Below are 22785 nucleotides of genomic sequence, written 5' to 3' on the forward strand. Positions count from 1 at the left end.
CATTGGGCGTATATTGGTGGGGCTGGAGTATAGCCAGCCCCCCAGCATCTCTGTGTTCAAAGATTTGGTTCATATTTTTAATGGGAAATCTGTAAGGTCCAGGGTGCGTTATTTGTATGTTGGCATGCTGAGTTGGTGTTTGTATGCTCTCCCCCCACCCCAAGTCTGGCACCTCCATCAACAACCCTAATTTCCATGGCTGGAAGAATATCTGAAATATTTAGAAGTGGCACCAGATTTTGAGGAGCAAGCCCCGGTGGAGCAATGAGATGCTAAAATTCCTCAGCGTCATTTTGGGAGACGGCACTCCTGGATGACAAGTTGCTTTATGCAGAAATGTTTGTTTCCTTGGTTGATTTGTGTCCTGTCTTCCGGTAGTGGAAACTCGGAATCGTAAGAGATGGAGGGGGACCCCCAAAGGTCATCTAGTCCAACCCCCTGCAATACAGGAATCACAGCTGAAGAATCCCTGACAAATGGCTGTCCAGCCTCTGTTTAAAAACCTCCAATGAAGGAGAGTCCGGCTACCTTGCGAGGTAGTTCGTTTCGCTGTCATCACTCTTGCTCCTCTTTTAAATACTAAAAACTTGCTTTGGGACCCACCCACCCCTATTTCACCAGTTTTGAGACTGAAAACTGCTTTGTTCAGAATCCGGCCTGATGAAGGGTTCTGGAGATCTCAAAAGCATGCTAACTTATTTTGTGACGTTTTGGTTGGTTCTGACGTGGAGGGCACCCTGTTAATGAACACTGTCCTGAGACAAAGCCTGATGGAGGAAACAGAACAGCTGCCTAAAAGTTGGGGTGCAGATGATTATTTTGAGAATTGCTTAGTTTCCCCCCTGGTGGAAATCAGATTTCTTCCTTTTGCGATGATGTCATCAGCTGGAATGCCAGCATAGCTGATGGGCCCTCCTTGCAAGTGAATGATGCGATGTGGAGGCTTTCAAGTTTTGCTCATTTTTTTGGGAAGAGTACTGCAGGTGGAAGTCAAGAGAGTTAGGCAAATGATCAAGCAGAGGCTGGGCACGCATTTCCTTTTCTTTGATGGGGTTCTTACTTCAGGTCTAGCCATTTCCTTGGCGGCACCACTTTGCAAGATGCTCCGTATTCCCTGTTAAAAGCTGAAGGTTGCATTACGGCCAGCTGAAGGTCTCTGGTTAAGACTTAATGGGGTTTCCCGGTGGAATTCATCCTATAAACATCTACTCGATGACTGTCAGTAGAGCCTAGTAAATTGGTTGTTATGCTATGTACAGAATTCACTCCTGGATGTTGTGGTGCTGGTAGCAAATGGAAATAGATTTAAAGGGGGATTAAACTAAATTTTAGGACAGGACAGATGGGCCTAGCAGATCAGAAGCCGTGACCCCAAAGAGGAGAGCCCATTCCTTGCCCAGTCAGACTCTGCTAGGCCCAGTAACCGGCAGGCCTGGAGGTTCTGGAAAGTACAGTGGGAGCTTCCCATTGGGGCACATAGTTGGCCACTGTGAGAACAGAATACTGGACTATGAAGGGGTTCTTGGCCTGATCCAGCACTCAGCCTTTTCTCACATTCTCTTGCCCCACATTGGGCCCTGATAGAAACTTGGAATCTGCAGCCACATATGATTCTTAGTTTCTAAGGAAATTGTGAAATGGGGCTATTTTTTGCCTTTACCCAGCATCCAGACCGTTGGCCCTCCTCTCTGTCTGTCTTCTTTTCTTTGCAGAATTCTGGTCAAAGTATCCCAGGCTGCTCCCCTCCTGTGGAAAGAAGCAGGAGATTGAATAGGTTGCGAATTCTATAAAGCGTGCAAGAATGGATGAATGCCCTTCTCTGATATAGTCTCCGGGGCCAGAGAAACAGGAACCCACAAGCAGGTTTTGATGTTTCTTGATTCCAAGGAGCAGCTGTTCTTAGCACTCTGGTGCCTTCCAGATGTTCTGGACCACAGCTTCCACCAGACCCAGCTGTTGTTGTAATGGGAGGTGTCATCCAAAACACATAGAGGGCAACAGGTTGGCGAAATCTGGCTTGGAGGCTCCTATATGGCTCATTGTGAATATAGATAGTTAGGTTTCAAGCCCAGAAAGGAAGATTCCTTAGCAATTCTTTATTTTCTGTCCTTGAAAAGGAGATATTCCGGGGGAAGGAAGCCTGAAATGACCGATGGTAACTCCAGAATGATTAGCGGTTGCATTTTTGAGACATAACAGGTTTCTCTTTAAATGACTTGTTGTGTAAATGTTTAAAGTACTTCCTGAAATTTATACAAACGCACTTGGTAGGCCTTCAGTCATGGTCGGAGCTGTTAGTTCAGCTATCTTTTCAGGACAGGCTGAGTAGTTTTGGGAACAACCCAAACACAGATCTTTCCAGAGGCTAATTTTGGACCCAATAGACTACACATTCTCTGAGAACCTTTCTTGCCCGTATTGGGACAAAGCAACCTTGGAGAGGCCAGCCTCAAGGCCATAAGGACTCCAGGGGTCTGGTGCTCTTGATTAGCTGTGCTAACATTTGGCAGGGAACTCTTGTGCTCTCATATTCACTGTGCATCATGGAGGCAGATCCACTGGGGCAAATGGGGGCCCTACCCCGCTGACCTCAGCCTGCCCTGAGCCAGCCACTCACTTACTGACCAGGGGGTGGCCCTGCCTGCCAGTTTCCTCCCTAGGCTTGGGCAATGTATTGGTACATCATCCAGGACAGGTTTGAGGGCCAGATCGCAATGGTGTTTTGACCCAGCAGTATATTGCGAGTGGAACTTGCCAGCTGTTGCCTTAGCTTCTCCGACCGAGTGGGCAAGCTGCCTCCTTCATTCCTGCGCCAGGCGTTGGCAGCAGTGACTTCACCCTGGTGCCTTTCAAGGCCAGCGGAAGTGTTCTTTCCTTTTCAACATTGTGATGTATCACAGTGATTAGCTGGTGATGCTTCACAACGTTGAAAACTTGATATCGCTCAGCCCTATTCCTCCTTCTTCATCCCAGGGGTCGTACTTGTAGATTTTAACAGTGAGGACAAAACTGGACTTAGTTGCTGTGGTGCTACCTACTCTCAGGCTCCCTGTCTTCCCCACTAGCCCAGCCCAGTGCCTCTGCCATTGCTTACTGGAGTTTACAGGGAATAAACACCATTGGTTCCCCTTCACCCTTCCATAGCTGTCCTGCCTTTGACCCGGCAGTGGTGGGGTTTGGGGTGTCTGTACGTTTTAAGTTACCTTCTGTGTAAGTGTTGCAGCTGCTGAACTGGACTCTGGGCACCATGAAAGCATCTCCCAGGGGACAGGAAGGGACACATCTCTTCATAGGGAACTTTGGGGGGGGGGCACATGTCATTGGCGAAAGTAGGTTTATCCATGGGTGTGCCCCCTACCCTTTGCATAATAGGCTGGATTGCAGGCACACAAAGGCCAGTGGTTTCTGCACAAGCCACAAACACACCTCTCCAACATCCATCCAGGAAAATAAGAGGCATTTTCACTTTCCAAGGACGCATTTCGGCCAGGCCAAAGTGCTCAAGGAACGTGTGCTTGCAAGCCCCTTCATTATATTTGACACACAGCTCTTGCCCCCTCTGGAAGTTTCCTTGTGGAGGAATTGGTTTCAGGCAATTTCCAGTGCCCCTCTCCTTCCCCACCAGCCCTAGGTGGCCACAACCCCCCTGCACTTTGCCACAGGACCATGAAGTGACAAAGTGACAGACCGGACTCCTTTTTTCCATTACCGGGAGCCCTCGCTTGCGTCAAAGGGGAAAAAAGACTCTGCACCTCCAAACACGTCAGCAATGAGTGCAGTTTCCATCTGGAAAGCCCCGGGGACTTCGCAGTAATTTGCTCGGTCACTTCATTCCCCTGAAATGTCAGCAGTTCTGAGCAGGGGCACCAAATACCGTTTCTTTCTTGCAAGCGGAGCAGAGTCATAAAGTTTAAGAAATTAGCCTTTTTATTTTATTTTAAAAGCTGAGATTGAGGAAAGGGGTTGAGGGGAGAGAGGAAACGTGTTTATTTGCCCTGCAGAATATGACTTTGTATTGCTGTGAGATGATGGTACATGAGGAATGTCAGTGGCGATTTGGCATTTCAAATGCATGGGCTCTGTGGAGAGAAGGCTGCATTTAAGTCCTGCACTCCCATAATGTTTTCTCCTGCTAAATCATTCCAATGTTCCCGCATTCCTTGCATTTCTCAGGGCACTGCTAGTTGTTGTTATTTTTAATATATTGTGGTAACCTCATGCCCCCTGCCGCATCTGAATGGTTTTTTTTGGAAGCTACCCGGTTTTGAAAACCGTTTTGGGACATTCAGAGGTTCTCTAGTCTGAGTTGGAGGAAGAGGCTGTGTGGTGTGTGTGTGTGTGTGTGTGTGTGTTTTCCTTTGCAAACAGCCAGTTACATTTTCCAGTCCTGTTGAAATTGCTCTGCAAACAGAGGACCCAATTCCTGCCCTCTCAGATGGTGGTATAAATGAACATAAGAGGCTGGTTGCTGAATCAGGCCAAAGACTCATCTAGTCCGGCATCCTGTTCCCACAGTGGCCAAGCAGATGCCTCTGGCAAGCTCACAAAGAAACAGGTTGAATGACTTGAGAAACGTTGGGACTCACACTGTTTATCAACCAGGCAGAAAATGATAGCCGGCCGGTACCCTGATGTGATGGACACATCTGACAGACTGCAATGCAAGTCTTACACCCGCAGTAGTCTTGCTATGTGGCTTTACGCAGGTCACTGTATATTTTAGCATCAGTTCCTCATCGGGGGATGGGGAACCCAAGTAGCCATCACCTACCTCACAGGGCTAGTTGTGAGGGCAAACACACATAGGGAATGTAAAAATTAAAGGACCATTGAAATAAGAGTCGGGTTTTTCCATTCAGTTATCCCTGCTTATTAAATATTCTCTCAATCCATACCAAAGTCCAAATTCTGCTATCCGGAGGACCCACATTTCTGCAAATGGAATAAATTTATGCTAGTGTATCAAGGCTTTGCTGTACATTTTCCTTCTGTTTCTGTGCTAGAGAAAAGCGTAGACAAATTATAAACTAAGAATAGTGACATCTAGTGACAGAACATAGTATTAGCCCTGATGAGAGGGTTTGTTTTTTAAGGTCACAGAGCAAAAAAGGAGCATCCAAACAGGCTTTTCCTTTCACATTTACAGGCAAAAGGATCCTTCATACTTGCGGATTGACTATCACCAAAGATCTTTTCCATGAATGATGCTCAGTCAGCTGCACTTTGCATACAGTGGAACCTTAGATTGTGAACGTGATCCATGCGGGAGGCACGTTCGCAACCCACAGTGCCACATCTGCGCACGCGCGGGTTGCGATTTGGCGCTTCTGTGTGAGTGCCGAAACCTGGAAGTAACCCATTCTGGTACTTCCGGGTTCAGCGCGGTGTGCAACCCGAAATCACGTAACCTGAAGCGTCTGTAACCCAAGGTACCACTGTATTTGGATTTGTACCATGCAAATTCAGATTAGGAGTTAAGAGTTCTCTTGTCCTCGCTTTATGAAATGGTCTCCGTTTTCCCTATCCATTAAGCGTGCTTCATTCTTTCCTGTCACAACAGCATCTCCCAACCTGGTGCCCTCCAGATGTTTTGCACCAGAACTCCCCCCCCCCCAGCCCCAGCCAGGGGCAATAGTTTCCTCAGTACCAATCCAAAATTTAGTAACCCTGAACATTACTTTCCACAAGAGCAAGTGAGGAGTAACTGGTCAGATCAAATAAAACACTCAGCTGTGTTTTATTAGACTTAAGATCTCATTTGGCATTGGCGGAAAACGTTACCACTTTATTGATTTATGGAGAGCACCTTCTGTTGCAAAGTGGCACATCAGAAGAGGAGGAGGGGAATTTGGAGGATAATGATGGGCTGATGAGTCTAAGAAGGAAAGCAAAAGCTGTTAAAAGAGAATAATCCTCTGTTGCTTAGATGCCTCTCCAAAAGTCCAGTTCAAGTCACAAGTCCTGTAAATGTTTGAAATTGCCTTCTAATTTCCTTAGAAGGGAAACGGAAGAGAATGCAAATTAAAAGGGAGACTTTCTGCATGCAAAGTATGGACTCTGTGATTGAGCTGTGTGGGTTACCCAATAGCCTTTAAGAACGTAAGGGGATCCCTGCGGTATCAGACCAATGGCCTGTCTAGTCCAGCATCCTGTTCACACAATGGCGAACCCAATACTTCAGTGGGAAGCTTGCAAGTGGGACCTGAGTGCAACAGCCACTCTCCCCACCCGAATTTCCCAGGAACTGGCATTCAGAGGCAGACCTCCTCAGATAGTGAAGGGAGAGCATAGACACCATGGCTAGTAACCATTGATTCCCTTATCCTCTGAGAATCCATCTAACCCTCTTTTCAAGCAGTGCAAGGTATGGCCTTCATTGCCTCCTTTGGGAGCCAGTTCCATAGTTGAGCTATGCTCTGTATGATGAAGTTCCCCCCCTTCTCTATGCTCCGAATCTTCCAACATTCAGCTTCATTGGATGTCCCAATAAGATGTTTAAGGTAGAGCCCCCCCCCTCCCGAAAGTAGGAAGAAGCAACACATCTAGGGCCCAGAGCAAAAGATCCAGGACTCAGGCTCCTTGGGCCACCCCACCTAACAAGCTCATCTCTGCAATCATAAGGGTCAGGTGCTTGTTCATTTGAGGAGTGGTGCTGAGATCCTCAGGCATCCAGTGGGTGCATTAGATAATATTCTGGAAGCCGGATAAAATGGCTTGTGTTGCAATCACAACCCCCTGTTGAATGGATCACAGAAAGGCTCTGCTTTAGAAATCTTGCTTTAGCTTTTTTGCTTTCTTGGTGATGCCTGTTTGTTCTCCGCACACAGAATTACTGAGGGTTCTTGTGCTGTTTCCTGAAGTGCACAGTTTTATCCAGCTAGGGACGGCATGCGGATGTTTAGACCACGGAGGAAGTCAGCTTGCTGGTTTCTGAGCTCTGTATACAGTGGAGAGCCTTCCAAAATAACAGACTGTAGTCTTAAGTGCCAGGAAAATTGCAAGAAGCCAAGCCCAGTCTAAGCAAATAATTGGTGATGTGGGCTGCTGCTGCTCCTTCTTTTTCCCCTACCAATTTTGCATTTAACTCAGAAAGTTGGAAGGTTGTTTTTGTTAACTTTGGGAGAGCTGAAATCTTCTGCCAGGGTTGAAGCAAAAAAGCATGCCCACTAGCAGCAGGCAGCGAGCTGATAGCAAGTTGGTTTATTTTTAGGTGGCATTGTTTTGTGTGTTTGTGTGTGTGTGTGATTTTCCTTTGGTGAGGTTCCTCCTGGTCTTTTGGTGGGGAGCATTTGCACACTGCTGAGTCACTGGAAGGGATTGCATCCAGTTTTCGCACAACTGCATTGAAAGAAGCAACCAGACTAATGGAAAGCATTATCAAACCGCCTTCTCGGCTTGCAGCAAACTAATTCTGTTTCCAGTGTGGTTGGGGCTTGGGGAAAGTAATTGAACCTGGGCTTGAACGTCCTGTTGGACTGACTTTGCACACCTGCTTCTGGCTCCTGGACTACTGTTTCAGCCCTTGCTGACTCCCTTTTGCACGCTCAGTTTTTGTGTGCTTTTGGGTAGGTGTGCCAGCACAGCAAGCTGCCGAGCTGAGCAACTCTGGAGCTCACCCCTGTGGTCAAAAGCTTCTCCCCAGAGAGTTACACTCCTGGTCACTTGGTAAATTTGTTTCAGATGACAATGGCGGCTCCATCCTCTCTCTACTTTCCGGTCTCTCTTTTCTATCTGCCCAGCAGGGAGGCTCTTCCTAATGTTATAATTACCTGCAAACATTGTGGTTCATTGAGGTGGAGCTTGCAGGAGCCGGGGGGGGGGGGAGGCGGTTATTTTATTTCAAGTCAGCTTGGAAGCCGGAGTCTGTTGCAGTCATGCCATCACCCTGAAAGCGGGGCTTAAATTACAGGCTTGACTGTGGCTTCCCCCCCACCCCTTTTTTTCTTTCAGAATTTGTGCCAAGTTGCAATTTACTTAATGAAATCCTGCTCTTTGGTTCGGCGGGGATATCTTTTGCAGATGTTGACTCAACTCAGCCCTTCCCCAAGCTGGTGCCCTCCTGATGTTTCAGACCACGACTCCCATCAGCCCCCGCTGCCAGCACTGCCGTGATGTTGAGGCGGTTGATGGGAATCACAGCCCAAAACATCTGGAGGGTGCCAGCTTAGAGATGGGCTGATTTAATCCCATGTTTGTGTGTGCCTGCTCCCTCCCCCCCCCCCTTTGCTCTGTTTTTTAAAAAATGTGAACCGTGCAGTTTTGTTTCCGGCTTTGTTTTGTTCCTAACAGTGTTGCGATGGCCGCCACCAACTCTGTCGGTGTGCGGGGGGAGAAAGTGGCTGTCACGTCCTGCCTAGCTTCTCTTCTCTTGCTCCCCCCCCCCCAAAATTTTTTTTTTTTTGATAGGACCTCTTAAGGAAATAAACCTTAGAGAATAAGAACTTTGAGTCACAGATCTTTATGTACCCTGCTGATTTGTAATGGCCAAATAGATCAGATGTCTCTCTCACACACACCCATTTCTGATTTTCCTCTGCCTCTGGTGTCGGTTTTTGTGAGGGAGGGGGTTGTTTTACTTAGGCCTTCGGCTCACCCCTCTTCCTCTGCCAAAGGCTGCACTGAGGTCACAGGATCACAGGCCTGCAAAAGCCCTCATCCAAAATAGCACTGCTTTGTTGTTGTTGTTGTTGTTGTTCCTCCTTTTTAAAATTTCCTTAATCGCCATTACAGTGGTACCTCTGGTTAAGAACTTAATTCATTCTGGAGGTTCATTCTTAACCTGAAACTATTCCTAACCTGAAGCACCACTTAGGTAATGGGGCCTCCTGCTGCTGCCGCGCGATTTCTGTTCTCCTCCTGAAGCAAAGTTCTTAACCCAAGGTACTATTTCTGGGTTAGCAGAGTCTGTAACCTGAAGTGACTAACCCGAGGTACCACTGTACTAACAACCCCAAAGTGTGGTAGCATTGTACCGTATGCAAAGCAAGCAAGCAAGCAATGAAAACAATAAGAGAAAGAAATGACTGCACACTGATTCAAATCAAGAAACCCTTCTTTCCTGAGATGACTTGGATGGCGAATGTTGAGCATCCAAGTCCGAAGCATAGGAAATAAAATCCCACCAGCAGTTTTTGAAATGAGCCAGGCGCCAAGCGCATTTTGCTACTAACACAGATCCAGTTATGACTTCGTGGAGCTTTCTGGGCACCAGGTTGGCAACCACAGTTTAAAAACCTCTGCCTTAGTCTATACCATTTCCACTTCCACTGTGTGTGTGTTTCTCCTTCTTGCATACTGGGACAAGAGAATTGTTGTAAGAGCAAGTTACACTCAAACAATGTGGCTCAGATAATAGAATCATAGGGAAAGGGATCCCAGGGGTCATTTAGTCCAACCACCTGGCAAATAGGCCTTCCGTTGTGTGGCGATTGTAACCGAGATTTGAGCTGCCATTTGGCACCAAGCTTATATACCTGAGTTTCTAACATTGTCCACCAGATGACATAAAAGCAGCCTGAATCCTTCATTTCTCTGGAGATGTGCAGTTTATGTATTACTTTTTCCGCAGTAACCAAAGTCTTGTACCACAGATGTAGATCTTTCAAGACTACGGGGCCATTGAAATTCTAGCTGCCGCTCACATCCATGTCACAAGCTCTTTAGAGCAGCAAGCTTTCATGTTGTCTGTCTACATTTTCAGTAATGATGGTTGTGCCAGTTTTTTGGACAATTTCAGGTACTCCAGCTTCATCCCGGCAGTGAGGTGGCTTGGCTCCCTGTTTGCTGGGTTGCCTGTTGAGGTGCTTTGTCTGTTACGGGGGCAGGGAACTTCTGTCAGCCTGAGGGCCACACTCCCTTGCAGGCAAGCTTCTGGGGGCCGCATGCGAGTAGCAGTGGGCAGGGCCAGAGGCCAAAAGTCGGCCAAGCAGAATATGGGATTTTTGTAACAGTGGGCTGTTTTCCAGGGTGAGCCGGTGTAGTATAAAGCCTAAGAGCAGGGGTTAGGCAACCTAAGGCCCATGGGCTGGATGCGGCCCAGTCGCCTTCTCAATCTGGCCCACGGACGGTCTGGGAATCTGCGTGTTTTTACATGAGTAGAATGTGTCCTTTTATTTAAAATGCATCTCTGGGTTATTTGTGGGGCCTGCCTGGTGTTTTTACATGAGTAGAATGTGCCCTTTTGTTTAAAATGCATCTCTGGGTTATTTGTGGGGCATAGGAATTTGTTCATTATTTTTTTTTCAAAATATAGTCCAGCCCACCGCATGGTCTGAGGGACAGTGGACTGGCCCCCTGCTGAAAAAGGTTGCCGACCCCTGCCTAAAGCTTGCATCCTCCGGAGACATCCTCAGCCAAAAGGGGATTTGATCCCAGGCTCTGTCTTCCCTCATCCTCTTCTAAACTCTCAAGGCCAGCCTGATGCCTCCCAGATGTTTTGGGCTATAGCTCCCAAACAGGCTGGGACTTATGGGAGTTGTAGTTTAAACCATCTGGGGGGCGCCAGGTGGTCACAGGCCATTTTGGCATTCCTAGTAAAACCTCACGCCTCTCTTCAAGGCTTCTTCCCCTTCCCCTGTTTTTAACTGTGTGCTTTCCATCAGAAAACGCAAAAGGGGGAAAAAACGTCTGTAGAGTTTGGGGTTTCTTTGTTGTGGGTAACAAGCTGTGAATGTTCTCTGCTAGGTCTTGCGGTTGCATTATTTTCAGAAGCGCAGGGCAAACGATGCCCACTGCCTCAGCCAGTGCAGGAAGTGGTGAGACTTGCCAGGAATGTAACTTGCACCCTCAAGATTAATTAATAACCAGCGCTGGCTTTGGGCCACGCTCCAAGGATCAGGGAGAGATAAAGCCAGCAAAAGGGGGCAGGCAGGGGAATGCTTTTCTAAGAAGGGCATTTAAAAAGGAGCTGGTGAGTTCTGTCTTTTAGAAATGAAATAGCACGGCAGTGCTTAGTTTTTGCAGAACCGCTGCATGTTATTTTGCACTTAGGCGCTGAAGCTGGAGGATAAAACATTTGCACAGATCCCTTGTGTCGGGGACACCCACCCACCCTCCTGTGGCTAAGGGGTCCTCCGCAATCAGCCGAGGCTCACAGTTTAATCCAACCTTCGCCAACATGATACCACCTGGATGTCTTGGACTACAACTCCCATCAGCCCCCAGGGGCCAATGCGGCTCTGTTCCCATCAGTTCCTGTGCCATACAGCTGGCTGGGGATGATGGAAGTTGTAGTCTGGAGGGCACCAGGTTGGTGAAGGCTGCTCTAGTCACATGTTGCTTGTCTCTCTACTGTCAGAACACTGGTCTGTTGGTGGAAGCACCAATGATCTTAAATGGAATAGTGATGCGAAGCCTTGCAAACCCTCTCAGCGTTGCCAAACCATCCTATAACCACTCTTCTGAACTAGGGGTGTGTGGACAGCCCTGCCCTCGGGAGATTTGCTTTCTGGCTTCCCTATAATCCCTGAGTTTCCCCCCCCCCCCCCGCTCCACAAGAGGTACCTCTAAAGTCCTTTTGACTTTTTTTCTTTTGGCAAAATTTGGGGGGCAGCTCTTACGGAAACCACGATTTGCCATGGGCCCTCTCTGTGTGTGTCCTCCGCCCATGCACTCAACCTCAAGGAGCAACATAAAGAGTCGGGGAGGGGTCTTTCGAGGGAGGGGTGTGGGGAGTAAAGCGAGCTGACGGCTGACTTAACTCCGAAGGTATGTCTCTGAAGAGTTGGCTTGTACAAACAAGCAGTTTGGGGCTGTGAAAGCGCTGCTCCAACAATGCCCCCCCCCAACCTGTCACGGATCGCCTGTCTTGGGACCCGCCAATCTCGCCTCCTGCATAATAATGAAATAAGGAGGGAGGGAAAGCTTTTGAGGGAGGAGGGAGGGAGCTGGCGGAGTTGGTTGCAGGCCATGCCTCTTGCAAGTTTTCCACCACCAGATAAGTCCCTTGCTCTCCATTGGAGCTCTTAATGTAATGGGATAGTTCTGGAGGCAGGGTTTAGCTCTGTTTTATAGTGATGCATTCCAGCTGAAACTTGTAAGGCTGAGGTATTTTAAGTATACTGGCTTGATGAAAATGATTCGAAGTAGTGTTGGGGCAGGATGCGGGGGGGGGGGGCAGCGGAGGTTGACGGCTACATTTTCTGGCTTTAAAGTACCATTTTCTGCAGGGGGAATTTTACTTCTTCCTTACTCAGCTACTTCTTACTGAGGATATTCGTCGTGGGCTGAGCCTTATGAATGAGAAAATATGCAGCATGGTCTCTAGAGCAAAAGAAGGGTCACGGAATAAATTTCGAAGTGGTTGGGTGCAGGGATTGGATGCCCTGCACAGTCCCTTGATTCGCCTTATGGCGAGCAAAATCAGAATACATTGTGCAAAGTTTTGTAGTTTAAAGAAACGCAGAATAGATCAGGGAAAGGCAAAGCATTCAGATTTGCTCCATCTGAGTAATATGTGTGTGGGACTCAGTCATTCCCAGAATCCCACTTACCTTTTCCCAGAATTAGAGTTGTCTAAATGCAGGGTAAAATCAAATAAAGAAGCAAGGATTGTGCGTGGTGTCAATTAAAAGGGGAGTCGGACAGTAAGAAGTCCAATTTGGAGGATACCTCTGAGAGCTGCTCTACTATTTTTAAAAACAGTAAGAACGTAAGAAGAGCCTTGCTGGATTTAGACCAAGGCTGAACTAGTCCAGCACCCTGTTCTCACGGTGGCCAGCCAGATAGCTGTGGGAAACCCGCGAGCAGAACCTGAACACAGGAACACCCTCTGCCCCTGTGGTTTCCAGCAACAGGTATTCATAAACATTACTATCCCTGGTGCAGAGCATAGAGCCATCGTGGCTGGTAGCCATTGATAGCCCCCTCCTCAATGAGTTTGTCCAAACTTCCTTTAAAGGTAAAGGGACCCCTGACCATTGGGTCCAGTTGTGGCCGACTCTGGGGTTGCGGCGCTCATCTCACTTTATTGGCCGAGGGAGCCGGCGTACAGCTTCCGGATCATGTGGCCAGCATGACTAAGCTGCTTCTGGCGAACCAGAGCAGCGCACGGAAACACCGTTTACCTTCCTGCCAGAGCGGTACCTATTTATCTACTTGCACTTTGATTTTGGCGTGCTTTTGAACTCCTAGGTTGGCAGGAGCAGGGACCAAGCAATGGGAGCTCACCCCATTGCGGGGTTTCGAACCACCAACCTTCTCATCGGCAAGTCCTTGGCTCTGTGGTTTAACCCACAGCACCACCCGTGTCCCTAAACTTCCTTTAATGCCATCTATATTGGTGGGTTAGGTTGAGAGCAGGTGTCCGGCCCGAGACCAGCCAGTGAGCTTCATGGTAGAGTGCAGATATAAACTCTGGTCATAGTAGAGTGCTGTAGCAACTACACAACACTGGGAAGTCATGTCCTTCATCCCAGAACTTCATGTCAGTTGCCAGAGGGAGTTGTCTTATTCCAGGCAGGTTGCAAGCAGCCCTTATATCCTGCACAGTTTTCAGGGATGAAAAGACTGCCGTTTGTCAAAGTGGAGAGAAGCCCCCTTTTTGCCAATGGGCTCAGCATTTATTATCAGGTGACTCTGAATGACATCCTTCCCCCCCCCCCCCACAAGGAAGTTGCCTGTGGAATTTTTTGCAAGGACCACAAAGCCACTTGTTTCTTTCTGAGCCCAAGCAAACCGGTTGGAGGCAGGTGGCTGAGTTCCAGGGGTCTGGCTGGAAGCCCTAAGTTACGTGACATCCATGTCTCTTCCGCCGCCCCCACCCCATCCCTCCAGTCAATGTTATTTCCCTTGAATGGGTTTCAGAGTTCAACAGGAACTGCATCTTCCTCCACAAGGTTGGGCAATTAAGCTGCCTTCAGGTTTTCGAATCCTTCCCCTCAGAGCGGAGGCTAAGTGCTGGGTCTCAAAGGGACACCTCCTTTGGAAAACTGGAAAATCGGAGGTGCTTTTGTTTTCCTTCCTCCTAGAAAGAATACATTTTTATTACCTCTAGATTCCACAATTATATCTATCAACGCATGCACACTGAGAGACGTATATATATGCACATATACAGGTGAGCAGCCTGTTCTAGATGGGGGTTGCACTCCCCCAAAAAACATTGGCTTTGCCATCTTGAGGTGTTTATTGATACAGCAACGGAATTAGTAACTCAAGTGACCTCTGTGGCTCAACGTGGCTTTTATCAGCTGATCTGCAAGCTGTCATCTTACCTGCATGGTGATACCTTGGCTCCTATTCCCCATGTTCTGATAACGTCCCATTTAGACTGTTGCATTATACATGGAGCAGCCTTTAAGAAAGGTCCGGAGACTGCAAGGGGTCCAGAGCATGGATGTGAGATTAAGTGGTCAACCTTATAGCACCTGTGCTTTGCCAGCTCTGCTCTCTCCCCATCACCACTTCTGTCTGTTTGCAGCTCATCATTTTAAAGTGCTGGCTTTATCTCATTTAAAGCCTGTGGTTCTCAAATGCTTGGTTCCCTAAACCCATCCCCAGTGTCTGCCGCTGTATCCTATAAAGAGCATTATTCACAATAGTGGTCTGCACGACTCACTAAGGAAAATAACAACACAATAACATTCAAAATAGCAGCAGTGAATTGCACATTTATTCAAAATCCAGTTAAAACTATTTAATTGAATTAATCCAACAACATTGATGAACTTGGTCCAGTGAAGGCAGCTTTTAGAAGTCTTGGTAGCCATTTACACCCCCAGTGCCCCCCCTCAGTACTCCACCCCTCAGGGAGCAGTACCCCCCACTTGGAGAACCACTGCTGTTGGTAACTTGGGAACAGGCCAAAGTCACTTTCTGCCATAGTTAGGCTACCCAAACCTTTCGGTGCCCCCACCAAATGAAGCCAGCTGGGCAGCCGTCAGCAGTGGCACCCCAGTTGGAATAGCCTGTGCAGGGAGGTTCTCCTGGGGCCAACTTTTCATCTTTTTGTTCACCCTTTCTGGTCACCCGGGTCTTTTAAATCAATTAGGTCACCCAAGCCTCTGTCTTTTAAATGCATTTAATTTTGGGAGTTGCTACCAGGCCTGCTTTGTTGTGTTTCTGCAGTTCCCCACCCCCATGAAATCATTTCCCATTTTTCTTTGTGTTCCATTCGTTTGTTGTTGTTTCACTTGTTTATCATAAACTGTCCAAATAAATCCCACGTCAAAGGGATCACAGCTCAGGGCAAACTGATCTACCAAACGATCGGGAAATTATTAACACAAGCAAATGAGCAAAAGAAGAAAAACTGTTTTCATGTATGCACTTAAAAAAAGAAAAAGAACATTCCCCCCCTGCGACTGCTACTCTTGAGAATCCCCAAGGGCTTGGTTGATTGACAAAACATGAAACCATTTTCTTGCACCAGCCGGATTATTAAGCCTGTTGCATTGTCTGGCTGAGAGGTGGGGAAAGCACCATTATCTCCACCCCCCTCCCTTCCCTTTCCTTTCTCCCCCTTTAAAATTGTAGAGTTACAACTCTCAAGTTAAAACTCTCTTTTAACAAAGCTGCACAGTTCCAGAGATTGTTCTCCAGGCAAGCGGGGTCTATATTTCCCCTGCCAGTGAAATTTGAGAATGAAAGGGGAAGGTGGGGGCAGTGTGGAGTGGGGCGGGGCGGGGGCACTAGGCCCCTGTTTTTGAAATCCGGTGAGTCAATGGAATCTCTCAAGCAAAATGATGGCATCAGCCTGTGTGCGAGTTAATCGGACTTGAAGGTATGAAGGCAGAGGGGTCAGGAGGCCGCCGTCTCGTGATAGATTGTCAGGGAGCTGAATACCAGCTCCTTGCCAGGTCTGTAGCTCCGCCCTGAACCGAGAATCCTGGCCTGGTGCTGCACAGCCACAGTGGTGGAGCCAAGTCCGGCCAGAGCTGGAGAGACCAGTCCCCACACGCAGGAGCAGGCAGAGAATCATTGTTTGCCTTCTGATTCTCTGTTTGCTTACCAATCGAAGCCTGGCATTTGCTAAGTGGCTGAGCCCCATTTGGCCAGGGAAATGGTGTACAGGCAGGGGAGACGCTTTCAGAAAGGAAGGGGCTCCCATCTCTTTGACAGAGTTCCTTGGAGTAGGAGGGAAAGCATTTTGGAGAGTTCTGGGGAAATGTTTCCATAGGAATCCTCCAAAACGTTTGGGTTGGAATATTTATCAGACTCCAGGGTTATCTCTGGCATTCTTTCTGAACTGCAGAATAGAAGGCAACATCCAGCTCTTTCGGTCAGGGAAGAAAATGAGGGGGATTGTGGATTTTCACTGAACTTTGGCGGCAGTGGGTGAGAATATTTGAGACTCGAGAGGAGTCATGGTGGCTTGAACTTGCCTTGGCCCTTCCACTGCCCTCTGGCAGACTCTCCGTCCAGCCCGGTGCCATCCAGATGTTTTGGAATCTGCCTCACATCAGACTTGGTCAGCGCTTGACAGCTATCCTGGCTGGGGCTGGTGGGAGGCAGATTCCAAAACATCTGGAAGGTACCAAGGACCTTGGATCAATCTTTGCCAGCCTTGTGCCCACCAGGTTGGATGCCTGAAGACTCTTGGGATTAGCTGTGATTCCTGCATTGCAGGGGGTTGGCTGGATGATCCATTGGAACCCTTCCAACACCGGCATTCTTTGAAGAACAACAACAACAAAAGGATCCCATTTACAAACTGGGTTACCCGGGGCTGTTGGGCACAGAGCCTGGGAGTCTGTGTACGTACAGTAACAGCCCTGGAACAGTATAGGTGCTCTCCCACACTCCAGAGCAAGCATGGGGAGCAAAGAATGAATCAAAGAAGAGTCGTACAGTTAGAAGGGACCTCAAGGGCCATCTAGTCCAACCCTCTGCAATTCAGGGACCTTTTTGCCCAACGTGGAGCTTGAACCCCTGACCCTAAGATTAAGTTCCGACTGAGCTGTCTTGGGGCTATGAAGATGTGTGCAATATTGACCACCGCAGTGGCTAGCCGTGTAAAACCTCTGGATTGTGCTGGACTTCCACCCACACCTGGTTAATGGAGCCAGGTCTCCTGTCCTCCAAGCTTTCGCTGCTGACTAGAGTAAGCTTCTTGTGGCATCTGCAAGCTTGCAGACTCTTGGGCACAGAGAAACATGGGAAGCTGCCTTTTACTGAGTCCATCTAGTTCAGCATTGTCTACACTGGCAGAAGCTCTCTGGGGTTCCCAGGCAAGGGATATTTCTCAGTCCTAGCTGGAGATGCTGTGACTTATCTGCGTGGCAGGCAGATGCCCTGGCTCTTCCTGAGCTAGGAACGGCAATGTTTGGCATAGGGGGTGTGGAGTGGGGGTGGGCAGCCTTAAGCCTCCTTAACAGAGTCGGGGAAATAAAACCTCTGAGCACTTGAGAGGCAGGAGATGCTGGGCGTGTGCAGAACTTGAGTGTGGTTCAGCTGTGGCAGCAGAAAAGAGCCGAGCGAAAGGCGGGGCGGCCAGGGAATTGACGCAGATAGGGTGCTTGCAGGAGGACTTTCTGTTTATTTTACGGTCATCCTTGGAATCCCCCGAATGGTTTTTTTTGGAAAAGAGCCTGCTGAGCTCTCCAGATTACATGTTTTGAAAGCAGCTTCACCTTTCCAGGGCCCCTTTCAAGGATGTCGATTCCTGGGCTGCACAGTTTTGCAAGTGGGGCAACGGGAGGCAACCCTTGGGTTATCGCTCTGCCTCTGTTTCCTGGGGCCGTGGAATAGGGGCAGGGAAAGGAACTGGGGGGGAGGAGGGGGGATTTTCCCGACGCTCCTTTCTAAGCCCTAAATCTTTGATTGTCACTAACGCAGCCCTGTTGAAAGTCCAGTTGAACTGGTTTGCAAATCGCACACACAAAATCCCATTTGGGATAAGCTGCATTTGGGTGACAGAGGTCCACTTCTGACGCCAGTTGGACACGCAGCATGAGGTTTGCTGCTTTGGAAACTAACCTGCCCTTTCTGTGTCTCCTCTTCTCCTTAGATGCCAGCATGTCCCCTGACGCAATTAAGCACAGCCATTGGTGCAACGTCGCCTACTGGGAGCACCGGACACGCGTCGGGCGCCTCTACACCGTGTACGAACAGTCCGTCAGTATCTTCTATGACCTACCTCAAGGAAACGGCTTCTGCCTGGGACAGCTGCAGCTGGAGAACAGGAACGAGACTGTCCGCCGGACTCGAAGTAAGATTGGATATGGGATTTTGCTCAGCAAGGAGCAGGACGGTGTGTGGGCCTACAACCGCAGCGAGCACCCCATCTTCATCAACTCCCCAACACTGGACATTCCCAACTGCCGGACTCTGATTGTGCGCAAAGTGATGCCTGGCTACTCAATCAAGGTCTTCGACTACGAGAAGTCTTGCCTCTTGCAGCACGCCACAGACTTGGGGTACCCAGATGGGCCTTTTGACCCTAACAGTGTCCGGATCAGCTTTGCAAAAGGCTGGGGCCCTTCCTACTCCAGACAGTTCATCACCTCCTGCCCCTGCTGGCTGGAGATTTTGCTCAACAACCACAGATAGCCGCTCCAGCCTTGGAGGAGGAGGAGGAGAGCCGAGCGGGACACGAGACTTATCCCCAAATATCATCTACCTAGATTTAATATAAAGTTTTATATATTATATGAAAATATATATTATACTTGTAATTATGGAGTCATTTTTACAATGTAATTATTTATGTATGGTGCAATGTGTATATGGACAAAAAAAGGAAAATGCACTTTGGCTTAGAGGTCTTTCAATACAGTTGTGTTTGTTTTTAAGGAGGAAAAAAATTATACAGCAAAAATTGGAAGTAGCGCCATGTTTGGGCTGTATAGTTTTTTATATTAAAAAAAATAATAGTAATACCCAGGAAGAAAAAAAAAGCTAATACCGGACACTCGTTGATAATAAAGTATTTGCATTATAGGTTTTGCCCCCCTGCCCCAAAGTGTCTAATTTTTAAAACTAAAGGAAGAATATGTAAGGAGACGTACTTCTAGGATATGAACAAAAAGGGATTTTGGAGTCCAAAGTGGAGCTGAGAAGTTTTGCATTTGCAAGTTTTCTCTCTCCACTCCCCAAACCTAACAGTTGTTTTACCTGGGTGGCCCAAGTTACCCTTAAACAATGATAATCAAGAACACAGACAATTCTGCTGTATACAATCATACAGAAATCAGCCTCTTGTCCTGTTGCAGCCTGCAGATCAGGGGTCAGCAACCTTTTTCAGCCATGGGCCGGTCCACCGTCCCTAAGACCATGTGGGGGGGGGGCGGACTATATTTTTTTGGGGGGAATGAATGAATTCCTTTGCCCCACAAATAACCCAGAGATGCATTTTAAATACAAGCACACATTCTACTCATGTAAAAACACCAGGCAGACCCCACAAATAACCCAGAGATGCATTTTAAATAAAAGGGCACATTCTACTCATGTAAAAACATGCTGATTCCTGGACCGGATTGAGAAGGTGATTGGGCCTCATCTGGCCCACGGGCCTTAGGTTGCCTACCTCTGCTGCAGATCATGGATTTTCCCAGTAGGTAAAAGGTACCATATACCTACTCAGACCATTGGTTGGTGTAGCTCAGTATTGTCTACACTGGCTGGCAGCAGCTCCCCAGGGTTTCAGGCAGGGTCCCTCCCACACTGGGGCCTAAACCTGGGACTTTTTGCATGTTAAACCATGTGGTCCACCACTGAGCTTTGGTTTCCCCCTCTAAATAAAGTAAGGCTGTAGTCCACGTGGTTTGAAATTAAGGGGCTGATTTAAATAGGTAGTTGTGTCATATCATGCCAGATCATTAGCTCAGTGCTGTTGATACTAAGCTGCTCTCCCAGGCTTCAGGCAAGAGTTTCTCCCAGCTCTGCCTGGCGATTAAACCTGAGGCTTTTTGCATGCAGAACAGGTGCTTACCACTGATCCACACAGCCCTTCCGTAAAATTTCCCTTAAATGTTTTTAAATGTGCCAAAATGAGCCTCTCCCAAGTGTTTGTTCTCAAGTGACTCAAGAGGACTTATGGCACAAATTTCCACTTTTGTCACCACAGCTAAAGAACCAGCCTTTGCTAAACAGGAGCAGTGGGGGAAAGCCATAATATGCAGCCAATCAGCATATCTTTCAGCACTGTGCATAGTTAATTCTACCTTTGATGGCTGTGGGGAAAGGCAGCAAGATCTGTTAGGCACTCTGAGCTTCCTGCCATCTGCAGCTTTTTACATGCACACACACTCTAGCTTAGTCTTACAGCCTTAAGGACTACATATCTCTTTTCTCTCTCTTTTTAAATGCAAGACTCCCAAGGAGTTCAACTGACCACTCAGGGCAAAATTGCACAACTGCAGGAAAGGGACAACAGTCCTGGATAAAAGACACTGCAGGGTAGTTTTCTTTTCGGTGTGAACTTCTGAATGACTCCCCCCAATACGGAGTTTTGCCAAGATAAAAAAACTACCAAGGATTCTGGGATGTGGGTATCCAGCCCTTTGCTCTGTCAGTGCTTTTGCATAGATTTGCATGTGGAGTGGGGTTTCAGCGGGCATGTTCCTTTGGGCAGGGACTGGTCTAGACGTTTCTTGCGAGGACTCGCCTCTATGATTTCAGGATCCTTGCGGGGGCCTTACATTATCTCCATTCAAAGAAACTGCAAATATTTCTATTGAGTCAGCTTCGTAGGTAAGCAAATTTCTACTTGAGAAAAGCCTTTACAGTGGTTCCTCGGGTTAAGTACTTAATTCGTTTCGGAGGTCCGTTCTTAACCTGAAACTGTTCTTAATCTGAAGCACCACTTTAGCTAATGGGGCCTCCTACTGCTGCCGCGCCGCCGGAGCACGATTTCTGTTCTCATCCCAAAGCAAAGTTCTTAACCTGAAGCACTGTATCTGGGTTAGCGGTGTCTGTAACCTGAAGCGTATATAACCTGAAGCGTATGTAACCTGAGGTACCACTGTACAGTGGACGTTCGGGTTGCGAACGTGATCAGTGCGGGATGTACGTTCGCAACCCGCAGTGGCGCATCTGCGCACGTGCAGGTTGCAATTTGGTGTGCATGTGCAAAGCGAGATTTAGCACTTCTGCGCATGCACGAAACCCCCGAAACCCAGAAGTAACCTGTTCCAGTACTTCCGGGTTTCAGCGGGTCCATAATCCGAAAAAACACAACCTGAAGCATCTGTAACCCAAGGTATGACTGTACAGACAACACAATGGTTTGTTTTTCTGTTGTCGGTTTGCTTTTTTTTTGTCGTATGGTGCTCATTTGGGTAACAATGAGACAACTGAAAATGAAAACAAAAACCAATGAAGGAGGGGCTTAGAGCCAAGCTTTCTCCCTGGCCGTTGGATTTTCTTGCTTTGGAGCAAGCGAGTTCACAGATGCCAGCACTGCTGGCAACTGCATTTTGACATTGTAAGCCAAAGAAGCAGCCTTTGCAAGACAGGAGCTGTGTGGAAAGTGCTACAAAATTGGTAGGTGAGCCCAGAAAACCCAGCACCTGTATTTTCTTGCGATAGCTAATGAAGCAGGCTATGCTGGACAGCAGCTGTGAACTGGTAGGTGAACTTGGGTCTAGCACTACCAGCATTTGTATTTCCCCGCGCTCTCATTTTAAACAATTAGTGTGCTCTCTCTCTTCCCCTCCCACACCCCCATGCTTCCTGTTCTGGGTCATCAACTATCAAGAATGTCACCCTCTTTTGCCTGACTGGTTCTGCAGGCTCCCTCCCTCTCCCCCCCATCCCCCAACCTTGGTCCAGCCTTAGAAAAAAATTTAATTACAAAAGGCAGCATTTCTCTCTCTCCCTGCAAACCCCCCACCCCTACCACTTCCATGAGCGAGTCCACCAAATCCCCTTTTAATGAAGGCTTTAACGCAGCATCTGAAACACATTACCAAATCCCGAACTTCCAAGGCGCTCCGTGGAGATGCTAATCCCAGCTGCTTGTTTATAGCAACCTATTTGAGGGAGAGGGCACACACAGCACTCCTCTTTGGAATGCTGCAATTCAAGAAGCGACTCTCGAGGAGGAGAGAGGGCTGCTAGCCACCATGGGTACGATCTGCCTCCAGGGTTGAAGGCAGAAATGCTGCTGAATACCAGTTGCCCAAAACCACAGGAGGGGAGGGTGCTTGGGCTTGGGTCCTGCTTGCGGGTTTCCCAGAATGGGTATCCGGCTGGCCACTGTGAGGACAGGGTGCTGGGCCATTGGCCGGATCCAGCAGGCTCTCCTTATGTTCTTAAACGATGCCTTTTCTGTTCTACTTGCTCCATAATTTTCACGTGCAGCCAGATGGGTTGCAGAAAGCGAGGTCCTTTTACACTACTCTGGTAAGAAGGATCTCCCATCCAGTTACCACTTTCTGCTCAGATACTTGTTCCTCTTGGAAGGGCTGTCGTTCAGGTTGCCCCCTGCCTGAAACCCTTAAGAGCTGCTGCCAGTTAGTGCCGACTGTACTGAGCTAGACGGACCAGTAGTCTGACTCGGTGTAAGGCAATATGCTGTGTTTCTTTGCAGCTGAAGCAAACGGTGTTCAAGTCCCTTACACGAAGCAAGTAGCATCCCTTCTGTTGTATCATCACGCTGGTCCCTCTTGCCATATTCTCCTGTAACAAGCAGCAGCTCTCCATGTAAGGCTGCCCAAAGGCCCTGGTGCGAAATCACGGAGAGCCGCAGCCACATAGCATCATCCCAATGTTTTGGATTCCCATCAGCCCCAGCCAACATGGCCAAAGGTCAGGTACGACGGGAGTTGTAGTTTAATGAAACCCAGAAGGTGCCACCGTTGGCCATTGCTGTCTCTGAGTGTCTGGCTGAGAGGTTTGTGC

General features: G+C 48.2%; 1 protein-coding gene across 1 annotated transcript in view; it reads left to right on the forward strand.

Annotated features, from left to right (window-relative positions):
- Nucleotides 1-18767, forward strand: part of SMAD6 (SMAD family member 6) — a 56309-nt gene extending 37542 nt beyond the window's left edge. The window contains exon 4 of the mRNA XM_081171208.1: nt 17948-18767. Coding sequence (XP_081027334.1) covers nt 17948-18489 — 542 coding nt within the window. The 3' untranslated portion in view covers nt 18490-18767. The remainder of the gene's footprint in view (nt 1-17947) is intronic.
- Nucleotides 18768-22785: the final 4018 nt, after the last annotated feature.

Source organism: Podarcis bocagei, assembly GCF_964188305.1.
Source record: "Podarcis bocagei genome assembly, chromosome: 14".
NCBI lineage: Eukaryota > Metazoa > Chordata > Lepidosauria > Squamata > Lacertidae > Podarcis > Podarcis bocagei.